Below are 22,848 nucleotides of genomic sequence, written 5' to 3' on the forward strand. Positions count from 1 at the left end.
TATACCTCAGACACAATGGTGTCTCTGCACCCAGATTTCTGCAGCATGTATCAGAGCTTTTGGTCTCACCTGGCTTGAACAGAAAGGCTGAACAGAGAGCTGACCTCCTTCTGCTTGGAGGAGTTTGGAACTCAAGCTTCTCCAGTATAAGGTCTGTACTGAATTAAGTAAGGAGGATGAGCTGAAGCCAGAGCTGTCAGCCAGTTCAGTGCATTTAAATTTGCCTTATGTGCATACACACGTTTATGTTCAACATATCTTGAAGGTTAAATGTCAGTCATATACTTCTCTTCCTCTCTTAGCTATGGCTCTTGATTTTAAATTCCTCCTGCACGAGTGCCATCTTGCAGATCTCATGGCAGGTAACAGAGTGAGGCCAACCTCTTGGCTACTCTTGTACCCTGAAGGACTTAAAAATTGGTTTGCTTGCTGTTTTCTAGAGACCTTTAGGGGTGTGTGTGTGTGTCTCTTCTGCAGATCAGCAACTCAAACCGTTTTGGCTTTGTCCACCATGGTATCAACAGGAAGCTTGTCACAGATTTCAGTGGACATGGTGTGAAGTCTAAAGGTGAATTATTACTACTATCATATTGCTTAATATGTTGATCCCACACTATTTTATCACTGTTGATCCTACACTCTTCTATTGATTGAAAAAGAGTTAGCATAGGTTAGAAACATCACAGAAAAGAACAGAGAATTAGATCAGCAGTTCTCAGACATGCTTATAGACTGATATAGATTGAGTGATATAGATTGATCCATCATCTATATTCTGTATTCCATACTCACACACTATTAAAATAAGATCAACTGAATAACTGCTTCTGAATCTATTATTTTTTACTAATCCATAGTAAGAAAATACTTCCATAAGTGAAAGTTTACCATAATTTACACCAATATACTGTTATTCTCCTGGAAATGTTTACATTATTTAAAACCCCCAAACTTTCCAGTTTTAAATATACTTTAATGAAATGCTGAAAAACATTTTTCATTGTCAACAGCTTTGCTGGAATCTTCTGCTCTTATGAAAAGAAACCGCCCTCTTCTGAAACAACCTCCTGGTAAGGGTAGACCTTTTCCCTCCAAAACTCTCATTTCCTAAGGCAGTGGATATGTTTATTCCTGGGACGAACTGGGAGGATCCCCAGTTCTTCTCTGCTTTGTTTGACTACTATAGTTCAGATTTAAAGTCAAGACACATCCTCTCACTTAAGATCAATACTCAGAGGTGAGGAATGTTGTTCTGCTGCAAAGGAAAAGGCAAGAACAATCCGTTGGAGAAGGATGGTAACATCTCTTTCAGGAAGCCATGAGTACTGTAATATAATTTCCAAGGTCTGTCTGCATCAGTTTATGGGACTCCAGTGAATAATTTTGCCATTGTTTCAGCTGTTCTTACATAGATGTTGCCATTCAAAACAACATCTATGTAAGAAGATATGCAGGGAATATGGAATATGCAGAAGGTGTTACAATTTGATTTTTTTCCTTAAGTGAACTGACCATCCAGTGGCCTTGAAAAATCATCAAAAGCTTTTGGAAGTGTGACATGTCTCCAAAAGACTGATTCCATCCTTTGGCTACAGAAGATAGGCTCAGAGCATGCAGAGCCAGGCATCAGTAGCAGGAGTAGGAAGAACACAGGTACAAGAGGGCAAGGCCATGGAGGAGAAGCACATGAACAAATTTGTACCAGCAGAAGACTTCTGGGCATCTCCATTAATAACATGAATAATGAAAACTTCAGGTGTCCCTGGCCAGAGCTTGAAAATGAAGCTTTCTTCATTGTGTATTTATGTAAAACCTGAGGTGAAGCTGATTAGAAGCAAGGGAAAGTTGTGAGATCAGAAGGTTTTATAACAGGCCCTAACTAAGCAGAAACAAGTGCTTCTGTGTCAACACAAACATAGTTTTATGCCTGAGCAAACAGCTTCCTGTGGTCTGTGAGGCAATGACACAAGCCTGGTAACACTGAGAGTGGTCCAAACCATCTGATCCACCCCTGTGTGAAGGTTGAATTCCACCTGTAATGCCCTTCGTAAGTAGGGGCGTGGCGCTGGGTCACCAATAGTCTTTGCAATGCCTGTTACTAACTCTGCTGCATGCCACAGTGATTGGAGGAGACCACAAGTAGCCCTGGCAGGTATTCAAACCTGTTTTCCAGTTAATTTGTTAAAAATCAACCCAGAGTTTTGTGGGCAATAAAGCTGCTAGGAAGAGAAAACCACTCTAAGGAATAAACACTACAAAAAAGAGCTTTCAGTGCGTCTGATTTATCCGTATGCCTCATGGCATTTAACAATCAGCATCAGCTACAGTTAGCTCCTAAGTTTCTGTAAAAGGTCTGCTCAGCAATTGGTATTTGGTTGTCCCAGGAGCAGTAAGCATGGCTCGGAGCTGTCTGGCAGCGCTGCTGCCCTGTGGGGTGCAGAGTGATGAGCCTCATGCTGTCTCCTGTGATCATGTGGCCCTAGGACCAGTCCCAAACCCAGACAGATCAGCAATGTCAGTGATGGCAAGCGGCACAGAGGCAGCTCCAGGCTGACACAGTTTGTGCCAGCAGCCAGCTCATCTGCAGTGATCCCATTGGCATTTGCTGCAGAATAAATATTGTCTGGGATTTTCCATTATATATCCACCCTGGCCAGCAATGACACAGCAGCAATATAATTTTACGCTCTGTATTTACAGTTTCCCACAACCACACAGAACTAGTAAAAGGACTTGAGTAATTTACCTAAACATAAATATTCATGAATACTTTAGAAAGCCAGGATTGTCCATACAAGGTATTTGCATGGGACTAGCAGGCATGACAAAGGACTTCTGGAAGACCTCTGTCTTCCAGAGTGACAGATGAGAGACAGGAAGAGTACTCCAGCCTGCCTCATATAGGACCGGGTGTCTATTTTTAGGTAACTGAATGAGCTGGGAGCCAGCTCACAGCTGAAGCCATCTAAATACAGGTGCCTAGAGGTGCCCCCGTGTCTGGGGTTCCATTACAGTCAGTTGAACTCTGCCACTGGAGACAGGATTGCTATTCAGACACCAGAAGTAGGTGTCTGTTTCAGAAGAGCTTTCTGGGGTTCTCTGGATACACTGACACTAGTCATGAGAGGCATCTGAGTTATCCAACTCACACCTCAGCACACACACAGAGATGTGTACACAGTGTCATGATAAGGAGTTGTACTTGGTGTGCTGAATCCCTTGCCAAGGTTCTCAGCTTTCAGGCCCAGTCCACTGATGTGACTAAGTACAGAAAGTCCAACCTATAACAGCAATGTAAACAAGTGTCTTTTTTTTTTCCTTGATTTTCTCATTTGAGCCTTGCAGACAGGGCTGTATCACATTAATGTAACTTAAAGCATACCTGTTTTAAACTAGAAACTCTCTGTCACATTCCAGGAGAATGTTCAGCAGCTCAAAATAGTGGGATTAGGGGTCGCTCCTCTTGCTGTGTTTCCTGCATTGCAATTCTGTCTGCATTTTCAATTGGACATGACACCCAGGAAGGCAGTGAGACTCATTCCTCAAGGCTGTGCCCCTCACACAGCAGGAAATCAGACAGATGCTTTCCTTTCTTTCCTCTTCCTGTTAGGAGCTGCAAAGCAAGAGTGACACAGGGAAATTGAGCTAATTCTACAAGGGCAAATTTGTTGCACTTTGCTTTGATTTTCTTTCATAGTTGCAGAAGGAATATTGAGGAGAGCTGATGAGCAACTCCTGATCATACATATACATGCATACCTCCCATACATATTTTTCTGTTTATATAAAAATCTTATATTATGAAGAGCCCTCAGGATATTCTGAAGACCCAGAACTATGTTCCAGCTACTTGCTTTGACACCCAACATTTGAGATTGCAAGGAAGAATTAAGACTGCCCGTGGGTATTTCTGCCCTTTCTTCCCTGCGAGGTGAATGGAGAGAAGCAGGACTGACTGAAGCTGCCTACCAACATGTCCTTTCTCCTTGCTGACTGTGAGGAGCAGCAGCATATAGCCAGGAACTGAGTCAGTTGTTCTGTCCAAATGTGTACGACAGCACAGATGTGCAAAGCCGCCTTAGGGCCTGTAATACAGGGTCAGGATATAGGCATTTAAAATTGTGTTGTCAGTTCCTCGGAAATACAAACCCAAAGATGTTAATGCAGAAGTGTGTCCCTTATTCTTCACCATCCCCACCCCCAAAACTTAGCTGAGCTGAGGGATCATAAATTGCCATGTTCTACCTCCTGTTTGCCAAAATGTCTAAAGAACTTAAGAGCAGAAAATTCTTTGATGTTATACCTGATCCTCTAAAGTTATCATTGCTGCCAGAAGGAGGGAAAAACCCAACTGTTTTTCAGTCCAATAGTGTTTCTCATCAATGGTAGCAAAGCTTGTTTTGTAATAATTCGTTGGGAAGGACATTATGGCATGTAAAGGGCAAAGTCTGGTGGATTTAAAAACTTGGTTAAGTGATAGGGAAACGATAATGAACAACTGTGTATAAAGGCTCCAGGGAGATTAATCTGGATATGTGCCCAAGGCACCAGTAACACTAACCAGTAATCAGTGTACACTTTTTAGCTAATGATCTGGAAGAGAAAACACAGGGTGCTTTGGCGTGGTTTCTGTTGACATCAGGAACCTGGCTGTGTAAGGTCCCAATCAGAGAGCAAAGGGCAAAAGTGCAACACCTGCTTATCTCCTGTGAAACCAGAACACTCTTCAGCCGTGGGTAAATGTGCTGATGCCAGTGCCCCCCTGACATGCCAGCAACAAGCCAGCCCCACAAGGTGACAAAGAGCTGGTGCATGGCCTCTTACCCATTGGGCTTGTGCAGGGGAAGGAAAAAACCCACGTTTTGCCTTCTAGACTGCAGGAGCTTGGCTGGGACGGATGGTCTGTGCACAGTGTGCTACAGAGAGTCCTGGGTCTGCTGGGGCCATGTGCTCAACAGGGAGCTGCACAGACAGCAGCACAGACATCCTGCTCCACTTGGGCATCCCTGCTCCCAAGCCTGCCACAGGCAAGGTATAGAATGCACGTGTGTGTATTTCTGCTTTGAAAAACCTGACAGGAAATATGCAAGTCCTGTCTATAGAGACTGCAGCATGGTAAAAACGATGGGAAAACAAAATGGGTGTTTTTGTTGTTGGTTTCCTTTTGTTTGCTGTAGTAGTTTATTAAAGTCCCTGGTGTACTTTAATTTGGGGATGTTTCTCCCAACACACCTGGCATACTGGGATATGTCAGAGTGGTACATTTCTGTAATTGCAAAATGCAAAAACAGGATGCCATGTAATCTGTTTCCCTGGCATTACAAGTCAAAACCCTTAAGAAGGTGAAACCCTCATTGTTAAGGAGGGTAAACTCAGTACACAAGGCTGTCACTTTTAGACTTGCTGCCACTTTTAGACATCTGGAGTCAAGATGGTTTTCATCTCTCCTCTTTCAGGTAAAGTATATACGTATGTTTTTACAGTTATTCTGTTTTAAAATTAAGGGAGATGCAAGATGGCTCCAGGCCAACACAAGTCTGCTAGAGCACCAGTTGTACAGGACTTTTGGGTCATGACACCATCTGAGCACTGCAATTTTCTTACACATCAGCTATGAAGAGCCAGCTGTCCCATTGCTTCAGAGCTGAAAGACAGCCATCCCTTTAGTTTTTGTTAGATATAAACCCAGTGATGGATGTCTTTTTTTCTTAGTCAATTTTCATATTCTTTAAAACTTAACAAAAGACAACTACTTTAGCGTGTAGAACAGGCACTGATGGAAGATTCCCAATCCTCACCTCCTACGAATACCCCCTAATTAAAAAGTAAGGAGATAGGTAAGGTGATGCACTGATTTTAGTTACTGTGTAACTGTGTAACCTCTCAACCAATGCAACATTAAGCATAAGCAGATCATTCTTCCAGTGAATTCTCCCCCGTGCTGTACCTGACACAGTATGAGTGTTGTTTTTCTCAACTCCATTTCATAAGACTTAAAATAAAACGCTCTTGCTTGCATCAGACTTCTTAAAAAACAAAGACACAGACAAGCATTTAAAACATTTTATTATAAAACTATTTCAACATCTACATCCAAGTAAAAGACTTAAAACTACAGCTCTGCTTTCAGAATAAAAAGTCAGTGAATGCTGGAAAAGGTGCTCTATTATCTAGGTAGATAGCCATAATTTGAAATACTACACAAATTTCATGTATGTTCTTTAAGTGCTTCACAACCTCTGCCTGCATCATTAATGTTCTGCAGCTTTGCTCTGCAAGCAGCATCACAAACATTTTTGCAGCACATATGTGCCTCAGCTGCTTTGAAACAGAAATTACTAACTGAATCAGCTGCAGCTGTTTTACAAATGTACCATCAGATCATAACTCAGGTTCAAGCATTACTAGATGCAGACAGAAAGGTATAAATTGTGTGTACTTGACAACAATGACTATTTTGGTATGTGTTTTTGACCTTGTATTCCATTCAAAAATCAACAAATACTCAAATACTTTATGACAGTGAAAGCACCTTTTTTACACCTGTATATTCTAGGCAAAGGTATTTCTTTTTTATTAGCCATATCATTCACTGAGCTGAGCTCAGATGCATTATCTGGTGAATTTTGGTGACTGCAGCTTATTCACCAGGATAAAAACAGCCTAGATGCAGTACTAAGGTCATCATGCTCACCAGTTATCATTAATACATCTAAAATTAGTTTTTAAAATAAATGAGGCATATCAGAATATATTTAATTTTCAATGAGAAATATATCTCAACAGGACTGCAAGAATGCAAAGGTAGCTTCCTATTAAAAACCATTTTAGATTCACAGTGGAATATGGAGTCATTTTCTGCCCAACAAATAGAAATCTCTAATAGAAGACTATCATACTGAGCAGGATGTTTTACTGCATTTGCAACTTTTTGCAAAGGATCACATAAACAGACGGTAATATGATAATTAGTAAAAAAAAAAATTCAAGTAATATTCTAGAGCCCTGATGAACTTTTGACTGGCCATCTTGGCAACATTCAATAGTTTAGCACTGGTTAAGTTTATCTTGCTTACAAAAGTGAAAACACACAAAGAAGATAGGCAAGGAAGAAGCTTACTGAGAATGGAACATTTTCTGAAAAACTCTCTCCTACTGACACTTTTCCTGTGGGAATTCCCCCTATTTTGCTCTTCATAAAAGCTTTCCTGTAGTTTTCAGTGCTGTTTGCATTTTGAAACATTTCCTAAGCCCTTTCCATTGCAATGAACAGTTCTTATAATAATTTTTTACAGTTCCAACACCACTCCTGAAAACCTTTCCAACAGACCTTCAGTGCTCAGCCACAGCTTTCAGGGTATAGATTCCCTATGTATGTCTTTGAGCTGATGTGGTCCAATACAAATTTGAAAAAGACAATTGGCAGATTTTGGTTTAATGTATTGAGCCACTAATCTAACAGCACAACAGAAACAAACACAGAGGACTGTGTTTTAAACATGCTTATACAATACTTATCACCAAAGCCTTTCTGTTCAACTTGCAATGTCTGACTTCAGTTCTTGGAAAATCCTAACTGACTTGGCACATATTCTCCAGAAAACAGGGACATAGGCCAGATGTATCCTAATGTTAGAGCTGTTACAACCAAGTAGCTTTCCATTTCTTTCCAGTAGGTCTTAAAAATACCCTGATTTTCTTCTTTTTTACCTTATGCATAGAAGTCCTACTTGGCTGATTTCCCATGAACAGTTTAACATAAAATATCTAGCAATGTGTACCACAGAGCAAAGCATCACTTAAGATGATCACTTAAGAATTATTACTAGAATGGATTTTTTTTTTAATGGAACTTTCTCCCTACCTCCCAGGGCTTCCTCTTTTCCAGTCAGGCTGTACTTGAATGGTGTTTGTATCTTGCTACAAGACTGCCATATTAAGTGGATCTTTTCCAAGTGTTATAAATAGAACTTTAAAGTATGGATGCTATCTATCTACCTGAGAAGTTCTGTAATAAGATAAACTGCTGATAACTATTCTAAGAGAAAAATATGCATCAGCATAACTTTTTTATCAGTCAGTATTAAGAATTCAAGCATTAAACAGGATTTTAAAATTGCACACCCCTACCACACCAAGTCTTTGATCATAGTAAAAAAATAGCTTGATTTTCTTCTATACACAGCTCTTCTTTAAAGACATATGTGCTCCTATTATCCTCATCCTGAAGTCCACAGCAAGGTTTCAGATTCAGTGCATACAGCCTAGGTTTATGATACTCTTATCTTCTTTTTCTTCTGCTAGTCCTGAAACTTGCTTGTTTGAAGGTAGATGAATACTTCCAAATGCTGCTCTTGAAGCCAGCTTGATCCCCTGGGATGTCTCGATATCAACTTCTCTTCAGGAAGCTGCACTCTGCTTTGCCATATTCTTTGGGTCTTTACTTGGGACACACCAGTCATCTGCCTCTGAGGTAGCCTGGTAATGCTTGGAAGCTGATTTGTTAAAAACTGGGAGTTTTTCTATTGATTCTGTTGATAAGGCCTAAAAGTCAAGAAGGATCAGATTAATATCTCTCAATAATGTCACTTAGCAAAAATTCATTCAGCATGCCTAAAGTGTTAAGCCAGTGACCCTACAAAAGAAGTTATTCGCACAAATGTTTCTATAATAGATGTGGTAGTTTATGTGCTTCAGTATCTATGATTGGTTTGGGTAATTTGGTAGGACAACTGCAGTAACATCTCATCTTATTTATGCATTTTTCATAGGCCTTAAGCAGTACCCTCTAACATGTTTTCAAGATGGTCCAGGAATGCATGGAAAAGGACTTTGATTTGCAAAATTCCAGTGAAAATTTTTCAATAGAAGTGTTACATAAATATATCTGAACTGTCTCTTCCTTTCCTACTTCTGCTCTGATGGTGCTTCAGTGTTTTCAGTTTAGCAAGAGGAATTCAAAGCAACTTTTTCCCATGATTAAGCACAGAAAATAGAAAAGAACATGTAAGGTTGTTAGCAGGTTTCTTATAGAAACAGCAGTGCAAGTTACATGCCCAGTGTTCAAAATCAGTGGTATCTGAATCCCATGGAGGAGCTATATGGCAGATGTTGAATAGCACCTTGACTCCTTAAGGGTTTAGTTTATACGGACTTTCTGGTTTTCAGAGTAAACAAACCAGATCTGTTGCTCATACCTTTACTTCACTCTCTTCAAGTACTTTGTATTCCATGAATAAACAGATAGCACCTTAACACAATCTGAAAACCAACAGGGCTCTCACTAGTACTTGTTCAAATAGACTAGTTATAGCCAAATGACTTTTTTGATACCACTTAAAAACCAGTTACGAAATCTGTCATTTCTCAAGAAAAAACAAGAGCTACTCATGAGGAGAGAATCTGTTTACCTTAAAATGGTAACTAGCAGTTATCCCACTGCATTAATGGTAGTAATCTTGTCTTTAACTAAATTTAAATACATACCTTCAAGTAGATGATAGCATCTGTTCCATAACCACATATGGAGTAAAGATTTAGATCTCCTTGAAAGTATTTAGCATACAGACGAGAAATTGGCAAGCCATACCCAAAGCCAGCCTAAAAATAAAGTACAACATAAAATTAATTTTTTTTTACTAGCTCTAATGGCTTGAAGTCAAATAGCTGGAAAGTCTTCAGAGATTTTTAAGCTGTTAAAAAATCCTTTGAATTTCCTCGTCTCTTAGAAGAAAATGTAAATCTCTAATCAGTTTCATAGAGAATGCTGAATCTGACCATTAAAAACCCAAAGTCACAAGAAAAAAGGTCTCCATGGAAGACGGAAGGTCTATATATATGTCCCACTTTTACACATTAAATTTAAGTATTTTTCCCTCCTTTGTTATTGCTGGTACAGATTGATTAATAAAAGGAGCTTTCTACTGGGAGATAAACATAAAAATCTAAAAGACTGTTCCAGTTGTGCTTGCGTCCAGGAAGATTACAAGATCTACAGGAAGTTTGAGGACTGAGTGGAGAATGAAGACAAAGTAAATTAGTGTCATTGGACTGCAGGAAATAAAAAAAAAATGTGGAAATTAGATTCAGGTTGTAATGTTCCTCTTTCTTTATGCCTTTAAAAGCATATTTTTGTCCACTAAGCTAAATGCTAAAATTCTGTTTCAGAAAGCATAAATTCATACTTATGGGGCACAGTTAATCTTTGAATACCCCACAAAACAGCAGGATGGACACAGTGCTTCATTATTAACCCACCAACACTTACAACAACCTAATTGCAATATGAGTATTGAAAGTATCTTACAAGAGGGGTATTTCGACCATCATCCACATTTGGCCTTGGTGCAGTGGAATACATGTAGCTAAACAGCCGCTCAATTTTCCTCACTGGAACACCACCTCCTCTGTCTGAGATCTGATTTAAGAGAGAACAAAGTTAACAATAAGCATGCACTAAGAATGGTATTTAAAATGCTGTTATTTGAATACACCTTTCCAACAGTCATAAATGCAAAGATTTCTTTTGCAGCACATTATTTTTCAACTAGATAATTGTGCTACATGGAGGCTCATATCATCAAGAGAATGCTCTTGTGCTGATGCACAGTGTTTTCAACCTGTTCTCAGAGGCCAGATTTTTTAATAGAACTAGCTATGCATGTATAATAACAAACATTACAGTAAGTCCATTGTAGTAGGCCAACAAAATACCTTGATTGCCAGGTCTTCTTTCCCTAGAACAACTATCACTTCAACCGGAGAAAGGGTAGGACTGTTTTCTTGGAATTCAACAGTTGCTCTCATTGAATTCTGTGGAAAAGAAGGTTACTGTGATCAGAGGTTGTTGAATCCATACACTTCAAACCATATCCCTTTTACACAGAGCCAAAATTTTCCTCTACTCCTATCAGTGCCTGGTTTCCAAGGGACACTTAGCATTTTGGCATAATGAGAGCAGATTTATCATCATTTAAGGTGTGAGAGGAGGTGTCACACCTTAAAGCATCTAAGCATAGCCAAGACTCTTCTGAGTGAAAGATTACAATATTCTTGCTCAACATTAACTCAGGCACTGTAAATTAAATAACTCCCTTAAAGTCAACAGGTTTCTGGAGAAGACCAAAGTTCAGCAGTTGCTAAAGGCTGCCAGATTTCTGTATGTCATGTTGGCAGCACTGAAGTTCAGCTGCACTCACTACTCCTTAAATACATTGTCCGCTCCACAGAAAAGGCAGTAGGGCAAACCTGCAGATGTAATCTCTAAAAGCAGAAGGCTACTGGTGGCCACAATCCCACATCCCACTTCACTCTCTCAGTCTATACTAACATACCTTAAAGAGCTCAAAAAGCATGTGAAAAAGATGAGATGGAACATATACAATGCTAATTGGTTCTCCTGGAGCTTTTCCTAGAGGAAAGGAAAAATAAAAAAACACTTAAAAGGGTGATGAAATCTTTCTATATGGTATCCAAATTTTACAATGAGCAAATTGCCAAAACAAACAAAAAAATAAATCAAGTTTCCCTCCTCCAAAATTGGCAAACAGCTTTATGCATTCATAACAGTGTTTAGATTACAATTGCCACTTGCTTAGTAAGTTTCTTTTCAAATAAACAAATTAAAAAATCAAGTATTTATTCCTCTTTATAAATAAAGGATTTCAAACATTAAGCAGACTGCTGTCATCAGACATATGCAGGTAGCTCAGACCACACCCAGCATTTCAGTCAGCAGCCCCAGTTCCTCACTCCAGATATGGAGGTCCTCTCTAGCAACTTCCTATTGCTTTAGGTACAGGTTTGTCTGACTTTTCTCAAATTTATAAATGGTACCTCAAAAATGTTGTGCTTAAGATACACCCACATTTGAGTTCTAACATGGGAGGTTAGATGAGGTGCCTATAATAGAAAATGAAGAGGAACAAGCCCAAGCCAGATCAACTGGTATGTGCACTAAGGTTACAGAATTGGGAGACTTTTGACTCAGTAGAAGAAGCAGTCTTGGCTACCGATAGGCTCTTATCTTACCGTTCACTTGAGTAAGTTTCAGTTCTGGAGATGTCAAGTAATACTGGTCACACAACAACTTGGCACTTTCATAAGCATCTGAAATAATTATTTAAATAAATTATATAAAGTATAATAACAAGCAATGTAAAAATTCATTCTAGTGCATAGCAGAATACAGCTTTTAACCGCCCTAGCTGCTAAGGTGTTAGACAGTCTAAGACTGGAATGTGTCTCAAGGGAATGATAACATTGCATCCACTGTGTGCACTGAAAATTGAGAACAATGGGCAATTACAGAAGCATGAGCAAATCTTTGTACAGTTTGATAATTGTATGGAACTGATGCATCTGTTATCTACCGGTAGGTAAAACCAATCCCAACACCTCAGACAACTTCAGCTCCTACCTCATCTGTCACTCGCTAGGACTTACTCCAACATGGTTTTTTACTGCTACTTTAATTCTGTCCTCTAAAAGCTCATGCCTTGATAAGACTACTTTCAGCTATTTCAATTAAAGCCAGTCAGCATCCTCTACAACTGAAGCTGGCTACCCAAACTGCTTGCAATCAGATAGCGATACTGATTAGGAAGAGACACGTTCAAGCTCTGAGAATACGCACCATTCACTACTTCAACAACATCACAGCAAGGATCAATACTTCCAATGTGCCTTGGGTGTCCCGAGCCAGATTTATCATCAAAAAGAAGAGCTGTTTGACATGAGAATAACACAACATTTAATCCCAAATACTGTGTTATTAAAAAAAGCCCCAAAATTGAGACTAATACAGTGTGATTGCAACATGTAATTACATAAAATACTGAATGTTGTTTATGCCTTTTATGAGTTAAAATGCTATCTACTGTCAGCAAACTATGTTGGCTTCTCTGTAGCTCACATCTAAAGGTTTTTCAGACATAAAGAACGATATCCCTACATGTTCCACAAAAGAGTTATTTCAATTGTTCTGTAGTCTAGAAAACAAGTTTTCCCATTACTTTCTTAAGTGATAGATTCAGTTTCTAAGTTTTCAGTGTCACACAAAATCGTGTAAAGCGGTTCTCCAGCAGTTTTAAGAAGTATTTACATTAACATGCTACTCATTAGGTTGAAGTTTTCTCAGGTAAAAATTTCTACTTACTGTGCTGGTTCATTAGCATCCGTGTGGAAATACGACTCATGTAAAAACGATCCAAAAAATACTGGATGTTTTGATTGGTGACAGGATCTACTTTAAAAGTGTCTTTGTATTCAATTACTCCTTGTGCCATTGTAGGAACCACATCATGATGTCTGTTTCGCACTCTAATTAGAGTATCTATAAAGCTAGGTGTAAAAAAAAAATCTTTTTAGAACATCATTCTCAGACTAGATAGAAGCAAGCTTTGTATAATGTAATTATCTAATCTAGCACCAGCACAGTTAAGTGCTTAACAGCCTTAATACTAAAATACAGTGTGGTTTTTTTACTCTTTTAAAAGTAATTCTTTATTGACCTACCATAGGAGCATTTGGCATTTTTAAAACAAAAGGTATAATAAGCCATATCAAATTCACCACCTGTTTACTCATTTATTTGAGTAGAGGAAAATGTAAGGAAAGGAAAAAGATCCCAATCTGACATCTTGGAAAAAGGCAGAGATATGACTGCACAGATCTTTTTTTTTTTTTTTTTTTTTTTTTTGTATTTCACTGTCATGACAGTTCAAGGGGTAACATGACCTTGAAATTAAGCTGCAATTGGTTATATATATTTGCAATACTGCTAAACATGGTCTGAGGTTTCGACCAGCTTGTTCTATGTTCAGCTTTTCCTGTTAGATTATCAAATTCATGGTTGTCAGTCTGAAGTCAATATACTGTGAAAAGTAGAATGTGAACTACAAAGTTCAAAGAAAAACATGAAAAGCTTACTCAGATAAGACTTTTTGGTCATCTGGGCTTTTCTGGTGGAATTCAATCAACTCCTGTAGACTTTGGATGTACCTATTGGAAAAGAACACAAGAAATATACGCTATTAATTTGATTTTTATTAAGCTAGCAATATAAAAAATACTTTGTCTTATGCACATCATTAGTCCTAACAAGTCATCTAGGAGTTTTAAGTATCTTTGAAATATCCAAGTTACAACCAACAATGGAATGACAGATAGACACTTCTTGACTGCCTGAATTCCAGAAGTTTTAAGTCTTTTTTTTGTGCCTGCCACCAGAGAGGAATCTAAGCTCTCACTTAAGGTATGTAGGATCCCCTTTATAGTTCTTCAGAAGAGATGTATTTCAAAAGAAGATCCAAATGACAATGCCAATCAGGAAGCCACTTAAGAAATTTTTTTCCAAATCTGATCAGCTTTGGCAGAAGCTAAGTAGCTGAGCTGCTTGCACTAACATCTGACAGCCCTGACGCATACGGCAAAGGCACAACAGTTTGCTATATTAAGAAGAGTTTCTAGATCTGACTCTAATACGTCTGCTCTTTATGTCAGCCATCCTGGCAAATGCTGCAACTGTGCCAGTAAGCAAGGTTAAATCAGATTCAACCACTGTGTCAACTGCAGAGATTATGTTAATTGAGTTTCAAACATTTGCTGCACAGGTCAAGACAATATACTTTGGAATAGAAGCTCTGTTAGTAACTCCATCAGTGAGAGATCAAAACAAGTACATAGCCTCCTTTCCCATTTTTTGTGGGTCTCAGAGTCAGTAATGCTGTGTGGAAACACGTTTTCTTTTCTCCCTTCTCTATTAGCTATTTCAAACTGTTAAGTCCCCGCCCACCACTCCTATTTAAAGATAACACTATAATCATATTGGTTTTCAATTTAATTTTAATATGCGAGAAAAGGACAGTGTGTAACAGCTTGCAACTCATATTTGATGAAGTGACTGCATTTCTACTTTGTTTCTATTTTGTTATACTTTCTACTATTCAAAAAAGTCTGTAACAACAAAGTTCTCAAAGCTGTGTAACTTTGCATGCTGAATTCAAGCAGTTCACACTTACCAGCTTTTTACTAATTTTACTGATGGAGTGCTTAGTAATTTATCAGGAAGAAGATCAATTTCTTTCAAGATGTTTGCAAACCTCACAGGAAGTTCTTGTCGCAAAAAAGCGAAAGAAGTTCTCTCACATCCATTAGTCGAGCCTATGAATAAACCCAAAACACAGTTTTTGTTTAAGAAAGTTTCAAGATGCAAATACAGACTGATGACTTCCCATAAGCTTCAGGACTCTACTTCACTGCAATCATTAAGCTTTTACCGGCCCACTCACCTAAGTGTTAGGTGTTAGATGTTTATGCAGAACGCTGTTTACATGACAGTAAGACACAGCGTGTTCCTGGACGGAATACTTGTACAGTTCCCATTTAGACATGAGACTTAATTGCAATCCCCTAAGAAGCACTCCGGCTTCTGTAAACAGGAGGTTGTTCGGGGTGACGTCTGGTAGTATAATGTGCGCACAGCCGCCAGAGCTGCCAAGGCGATAATGGGATCTGGGAACAGCGCGTTCGCTCCGCCTGATGGCTCCTCCCGACTCCAAGTAAGCGGAGCACGAACACGCCCCGCAGCCCATGTCCCTCTCAGTGCCCGCACCCTACGAACACCGCCGAAGCCGTGTTATAGCGCATCTTCAGCTCCGATGGCGGCACTCACAGGTCTCCAGCCCCTGGCACCTGGCCGGCGGGTAACTGCGGCCGGGGGTGCCCACCTGAGACGACCTCCCCGCCGCCGCCACCACCCAGGGGCCAGCAGATTCCCGGCGGGGCTGGGAATACCCGACGGGCCCGCTCCCCTCCTCCGCCCTGGCGCTGGGCAGCCGAGCCGGGGGGTGGCAGCGACTTCAGCGCTGGCTGAGCGCGGACCCCTCCGGGCGGGGATCGCCGCCTCCTCTGTCCCGCAGAGCGCCGCTCCCGAACCCCCCGCGGCAGCCCCCGGGCTCGCTCCTCCATGGGGAAACGAGCCTCCGAGCACCGGGTCTGAGCTGTCCCCCAGCCCCGACCTCCCCCCCTCGCTCCTCCCGACTCTCACCGAAGTCCAACAACTGCTTGATGGAGAGCGGGGAGGGGGAGAAGCGGGAAAACTGCTCCACCTCCTTCGGCAACCGGCCGCTGCTGCTGCCGGCACTGGCCCCTGCCAGCGGAGCGGCGCTGCGGAGGGCGATGCGGGCGGCCTTCATCGCTGCCGGGGCGGCGGGTGCGTGGCAGGTAAGCGATCGCTGAGAGAGCCAGTGATCCGCCGGCTCCGGGACTGTCACCGTCCCCTCGCCTGTGGCGGACGGCCTCACGTGGCGCCTCTATTTACAACTGCGGGGGGGACGGGGCTCCGGCAGGCCGCGCCCCCCCGGGCCCCTCGTGACAGCGCTGGCGGCGTTCCCCGTGCCCGCCGGCCCGGCCCCGCCCGCCGGGCGCCTCGCCAGCGGCGCGAGGAGCGCCAGGGCTGCCGGGGGGCAGCTGCGGGGCCGGAGCACACGGGGCGGCGGGTGCTGCTGCCGCGCCGCCCGCGGTGACCTTGTGCACCGGGCAGGGGCCGGGCGAGGCTGGCAGAGTGGCCGTGCCCAGCTGCGAGGACGCTGTAGTGCTCTCGCCCCTCAGGGGCTGCGGCGTTCGGCCCTGTGCGGGCTGTGCACAGACAGCCGGGGGGCGCCAGGGCTCGGGGGCAAGCCGTGCACGGCGCCGTGGCCCGGCCTGAGCGGCGCGATGGTACCCGGGGGAGTTGTGTGTTTGCACTCGTACAGGCGGTGTTGGCAGTGCTGGTGCTTGCGGGATAGCTCCAGGGTCAGCGCAGAGGCTGGCCGACTGCATGGAAGGCAAAGGGAGCAAAATCAGATCCCAGCCGCAGGCTGTCGACATGGAGGTCATGGCTGTGACCTGGTTAATAGTGACCAAATACCCGACGACAGCTGTGCTGGTGACACAGGGGCTCCAGATGAGCATGTGGCCTTTATTTACTGTCACTAGAGCTGACACAGTGGCTGACACAGTGTCCATAGTCTCAGGGACAGCTCATCTCCCAGGGTCACAGTAGAGCTGGGAAAAGCCCCCTCACCTTTCCTCTTTGCTGGGGAAGGAGCTTGGATCTCCAGTGCTGCCTGGCCTTTTCCCAGCATGCCCAGTCCACTTCTCTGAAGGCAGGGTTTGCATAAGGCATTGGAGAATGGAATTCGTGTCAGTGGAGGCCTTTCTGACATCTGAAAACTTAGTCTGCAACAGCAGGAGAATGTAGCAGTAAAATAATCGTGCCCTAATATTTGCATACAACTCTCCAGTCCAATTTTATATGCATATATTTACACACACAAACATGTAAACTCTTTTTCAAGGGAAGGAAGATCAAATTCCTCACAAGAAAGCTGTGCACTTAATTTAATAGACAGAGGAAAATACTTTAGCTTGTCATTAGACTGGTTTTTTAACTTTATCTCATTTTTGTCTTCCTAGCATATCTGTTATCCCTACTTATGTTCTACTCCCACTGTACTTTATGTTTTATTATTTTATTGCTCCCTGTTTTATTATTTTATTGAGAGAGTTATTCTGTTATTTTTCCATGAGATATATTCTGGTTTACCGCAGTGATCGAATGTTGGCATATGAAATGTGAAATGAAGCAAAATTTAGACAAATAGCAGCAAATGTAATGACTTTGATTTTTCCTGTCCTTGCCAAAAGTTAAAAATTTCAGAATTTGGTATTTGCTTTTGGCTGTTTCAACTTAGTTTGCCTGCAAGTTGCAGATGAGTCATAGAAATGAAAAATCATACAAATTTGTTTAAACCATGAAACGTGCAAGATAGCTTTTGTTTAGTTCCACTTTCTTCCTGAAGCCACTAATCGGTGACAAGAAGGAACCTCAAAATTAACTCTTTGCAAAAAAATCTGGGTCAGAAAGTTCTCTGCAGTAGCAGTTATTGCAGTTTATAAGGTCACTATTTCTATTCCTATGAGATACTTTATTTAATCGGTTGGTGTGCTCAGCCTGCTTAATATAAGTAATTCAAATACCCTTTGTGAGCAGCCTGAATAGGGAAATAGTCTACTAAGAACAATTTCTGTTGTTTGCATTAATTTTCTTTTAGCAACTTGTTTTCTTATTGTTTTTCTAGTAGTTATATGCAGTAAGGTATGAACAAATATCTTATATATTCTGTTTAGCTGTGAACAAAGGTAAAATTGTAGTTGCAGGAAATACAGGAAGCATGTTGCCTTCCCCATTTGTTAAAAGGACAAGGCTCCAGTAATTCAAAACCTGGGTGTTTTTCAAATCAAAACAAACTTCTATAAGAATTTTACAAATCAGCAGCATAACAACTGAGGTTTTTTTTTCCTCAGGTGAACTTCTAAAAGAAGTGTGTCTCCTTCTTAATTCAGATTTGCTTCTTGCTCTTTGTATGATGGTTATATGTTACAGAAGGTTCTGAACAGCATTAATTTTCATTCTTGCATATATAAACTATGTATCTGTGAAGTAATTGTTATGAATGTCCTGAATGTTGAGCAAGACAGCTAAGTTTTAGGCACAAATATGACAATATATGAGGATTCATCATCAGCCAAGATGCAGGTGAACAAGTCTGTGAAAATTGTAACCACTTTATATAATGCCTCCATCTATCATATCTTTAGCAGTGTTCTCACTTTATTTCCTCTCCAACCACCATTTCACCCTCCTTCTGAAACACGTGACAGTTTTAAGTGCAGGTGTCAGAGAACAATGGCTATGAAGGACAGTGCCAAATTCTGAACTCCAGTCTTCATCAGAGGGGGTCTCATTTCTGCTGATTAGCTATTTTAACTTTCCTCTTCTGAACTGCCCTGGGGCAAGTTTTGAAAAGGCAGTAGCAACACTTGCAGTTGCTTGGTCACAGTAATGTTTTGCTGACTATGCTTAAGAAAATGGAGCTGCATTAACATTTTGCTTTTTTCCACAACAGATGGGTCCAGAAGAGTGGAATGAATGAAGCCTGGATTCCTGTCCATTTGTCTCCTAATAGCTCTCCATTGCAATCAGCTGTCTCTTGCCTCATGTTTCTTATGTCCTCAACCCTGCTGGAGACACAATGTGCTGTACTGAGGTCAGAGCCGTGTTCCTGGTCAGCCAGCATGTGTAATAGCTGACCATGTTGCTGATGTCTAATAGAAACTGTCATGGTTGCTTTTGCCCTTCCTTTATCTTAGTGGGGACAGACAAAAATGTAAGGCTCTTTTTCCTAACCCAACAAGTGCTGGAAACCCAATAGGATTTGCTGGGATGAGTGCCCTCTCCTGACCAGCCAGAATATGTGGGATGACTAGTGGTGTGGTTGCTACTCTCTAGTAGAATGAGTCTGGGTGAGTTTCCCCTCCCTTTTATCCAGTGTAGTGCAAAATTCTAATCTCTCCTCCGTAAACCACCTGCTAGTTTGTACAGAGTTTGTAGGGAGTTGATTATCTGTTCAAATTTGGTTAAAATGCTTAGGAGGGACAGTTTGGCAAACAGGTGGACAGGTAACATCATCAGTTTTTTTCTTATATGGAACCAGACTAACATTTTCTGCTAGGGACAAAGGCAACTTCTAATTCAGCTTCTGTAAGGAAGGGTAAATAATAACGCAGGAGGAGCAGTAAGTCTGGGTGGAAATTAATGGTAACACTAGGAAGTTTTGAATGTAAGCGGAGCAGTGTGGTGACAAGTGCGTGAGTCATATTCACAGCACCTTGTGAAATTTCCAGCTGTACCAAGGGCAAAACGCTTACCCTCTGCCTGCAGATGGGTCTGCATTTATGGAATTGGATTGATACTTTAACCTACTAATACATTTGTTTTCTAAATATTTATGTGGCCCTTTACATGGAAAAAAAGACAAAAATAGCATTACAAACAAGGGTCATATCTTCCCGTTCTCATCTTTCTGTCACCCGACGCTGTGGCTACACAAGTTGTGAAGCTGCTGGGGGCTCCCAGTACAGCCAAAACAGCCAAAGTAGGTGAAAGGTTGTGGAGGAGCACACAAACAAGCTGGCATGCCTCCTTAGTAGTTCAGTGAGGGAAAGGTTCTGCAGCTGCTCCAGCACTTACACAATCTCCTGTGGCTGCTCATAACTTGCAAAAGTCAAGAGTACAGTAGCTGGATCATTTTACAGATGGAGCTGTGGCTGGTCAGCAGCCTGCTTGGAGCTGTAAACATGGCAACTCAGCAGCCCTGAACAGGAGACACCCTTTTTCCTCATACCCTGCCTTTGTTACCCGTGTCTGAAATTATCTGTTACCTCCTTTAAAATCATGGAAAATGAGACTGGATTGCTGGTTTCAAAATTGCTTTTCCAAAAAATAGCTAGAGGCTTTCACGAGATTAACTGTGGGTGTTTAAACTAGGAGTGTAGAGATAGCTGAGGGAAAAAAACTGTTTTGGAGTATAGCTATACCATTCAGGAAATAAAGCTAGGACTCAAACTGTGATAAAAGTAGGATTCAAAAGTGTTTATCTTGAAATGTTTGTCACAATTCAGGAGGCTGCTTACTAAGTAGGGGATAGTAATCTTCAGCCAAGTATACCATTGCAGAGGAAATAAAGCTAGGCTTTCAGAGTGGGCTGGCACTGATCTAAAGTACATAGCTAGACACAAAATAATGTCCTTTTCCAGCCTTAGCTGACTACTGTAGCAGTTCTTGTGGAAGAGCATGTGGCATCCTCCATGAGAGCTGCGGTTGCAGAGGAAAATAAAGAGGAAAGGTGTCATCAGGACAGCTGCCGCTTTGGGCCACAGCTGCCTTTACTGTGAACAGCCCTGCTCTGGAGAAAATCACCTGGGAAAAAGTGGACACGTTGTGAAAAGTCAGGGAAAAAGTTAATGTTACCAAAATACATCTTTTAAGGTCTAAATATGTTTCATCTAACAGTTATGTTTTTCTGTAAGAATATGGAAATGGGGTTAGTGGAACAGGATATTTCAAATTGAAAGCTTTGGATTAGATGTCTTAGGAGACACCTCACCCTGAGAAGAAGGAGTTCTAGCTTCACCTGTAACCTTTACATGGGTCAGGGGCTTTGAACTGATACACATAGTGTTTTTTCTTTTTTTTTTTCAGAGTAGATCGCTCTGGGTGAAGAGGAGATGTTTTTACTAAGTTTTCTATCAGATGCGCTTGATGCTGTTGACTGTAACAGGACAACTGGTAAAGTGGATGTGGTGGCTTGAGTTTCGGCTCCAAATTGGAGCCTGAAACTGTTACTCCAGGTTATGTTGCCTGAGGCTGATCTTAGAAAGCATTCCCAGTTGTTCTCTCTCAGCACTTCCTTCATCAGATTTGAAAGAGTTTATTTTATTTTAGTGTCCACATCATATGAACTTGAATGAGAAGTTTAGTCTAGGAAATAGTAAGCCAAGACATCATCTAGAAAAGGGCTCTCTATGGTGTTACCTGGCCACTCTTTCAAAGGGCTCATGGTATCTCTGGAATGTTGCCTCTCCTTCATGCTTTGGATTACCCAAGGGAAATTTGTTTTTTGTTTGCAACATCCTGACTATTATCCCTGAAGTGTGAATTCACAGATACTGTGAATTCACCATAAATACCATAAAGGCTGTGTTTCCATAACATACTCTACTGGACTTGTCTACACAGTAGGGAGTTTTCATTCTTGATTAAATGTATAGCCACAGGCTAAGGTGTGAAAACTGCAATTAAATATGAAAATGTAGCTTGTGTATTAAAATATTCCTGATAAAGAGCCAGTACAATAAAAAATGTTGCACTGCACAATTAAAATGCTTTGCCTTTGGGTCTGAGTAAGTGCAAAATATTTTTTTGTCATGACTAACAAGTAATGGGTAAATTATCAATGCAACATTGCTGGAACATTAACTACAGTTTAAACAAGGGAGCTCTCCCTCTCTCCATTTATTGTGGCAAAATCTCATGGTATGTTAAACAAAATCTGCAGTTCTGCTATGCAGGATTAAGCATGTTTTCTTGTTACTGTAATTCTTTTCATATTGTTTATTACTCTAACCACTTTGGTATTTTCAAACTCAATTTTCAATGTAGTGCTTATCTAATAGTCACTAAAATGAAAAAACAAAATCATCAAAATTATGGTGGTACTTGATTTCCAAGATTTCTGTCATAAGTGACATAAAAACCCACACTAGTTTAATATTTCTTCGTTTCATTTACTGAAATTACACCAATATTCTAAATTTACCGTGGTGGTTACATTTATATGCAGCAATTCATGAACATACATGTAATTTTGTTTCTATATGGAAAATACCCCTAGATATTAAAAAAAAAAAAAAAAAAAAAAACTGAAGGAAGAAATTTCTGAAATATTTACCTATTTAAAAGTTAAAAATATGTGCAAATATAAGTCTTCGTTCCCTATTATCTGGGGCATAATATCTGGGTACAAATAATCAGCAATAAGTTTGCAGGCATTGGTTTCAAAAATATTCATTCTTCTTACACATTCACACAAACTACTGTTGAAGTGAGAGTTGTTAAGCCGTCCATTTTGTGGATACTCATTATGAATACATATTTAAGTAAAGTTGAATATTTGGGCATTTCCTCATTTCCAGAAAGAAATATAAGCTTCTTATTCTCTGTTTCATCAGTACTAGAGAAATGTTTTGAAATTTCAATATTCAGATCAAGAAATAAATCCAAGGTAAACAACCTTGAAGATACTCTAGACAAGAGGAAACTTGGTAATCACCACAAGAGCCCTTGCTAGCTTTCAGCAGGTGCTGAGAGGGAGGGCAGTGCTTTCACCTGGGTTGGGTGTTGGAGAACCAGTTTTCCTTCTGCTTTTTGTTCAGATATGCTACACAGAATCCTGAAAACCAGTT

General features: G+C 40.9%; 1 protein-coding gene and 1 long non-coding RNA gene across 3 annotated transcripts; one reads left to right on the forward strand and one right to left on the reverse strand.

Moving 5' to 3' along the window:
* Positions 1 to 6,049: 6,049 nt before the first annotated feature.
* PDK4 (pyruvate dehydrogenase kinase 4) lies at positions 6,050 to 16,328 on the reverse strand. Its single transcript, XM_053950289.1, has 11 exons — positions 16,049 to 16,328; positions 15,021 to 15,162; positions 13,930 to 14,001; positions 13,157 to 13,341; positions 12,635 to 12,724; positions 12,031 to 12,108; positions 11,334 to 11,410; positions 10,714 to 10,812; positions 10,307 to 10,417; positions 9,487 to 9,600; positions 6,050 to 8,544 (listed from the first exon to the last, which is right to left on the reverse strand). Exons 1-11 carry the CDS (start codon positions 16,194 to 16,196, stop codon positions 8,401 to 8,403), a joined length of 1,260 nt encoding a protein of 419 aa, XP_053806264.1. The 5' UTR covers positions 16,197 to 16,328; the 3' UTR covers positions 6,050 to 8,400.
* Positions 16,150 to 22,126, forward strand: LOC128792133 (uncharacterized). Of its 2 annotated transcripts, none has more exons than XR_008432323.1 (3): positions 16,150 to 16,224; positions 18,951 to 19,091; positions 20,641 to 22,126. It is a non-coding gene; the product is annotated as an uncharacterized LOC128792133 (long non-coding RNA). The 2 variants fall into 2 exon arrangements; XR_008432325.1 differs by lacking the exon at positions 16,150 to 16,224 and adding an exon at positions 16,461 to 16,719.
* The last annotated feature ends 722 nt before the right edge of the window (positions 22,127 to 22,848 follow it).

The sequence above is a fragment of the Vidua chalybeata genome, chromosome 1, assembly GCF_026979565.1.
Source record: "Vidua chalybeata isolate OUT-0048 chromosome 1, bVidCha1 merged haplotype, whole genome shotgun sequence".
NCBI lineage: Eukaryota > Metazoa > Chordata > Aves > Passeriformes > Viduidae > Vidua > Vidua chalybeata.

Bases quoted from the DNA above. Each gene is read 5' to 3' on its own strand.
- PDK4 (XM_053950289.1), bottom strand. From the start codon at position 16,196: ATGAAGGCCGCCCGCATCGCCCTCCGCAGCGCCGCTCCGCTGGCAGGG. The intron at 15,163-16,048 runs GTGAGAGTCGGG...GTTTATTCATAG, and splicing joins CAAGCAGTTGTTGGACTTCG to GCTCGACTAATGGATGTGAG. The intron at 11,411-12,030 runs GTAAGATAAGAG...CCTTTCCTCTAG, and splicing joins GAAACTTACTCAAGTGAACG to GAAAAGCTCCAGGAGAACCA.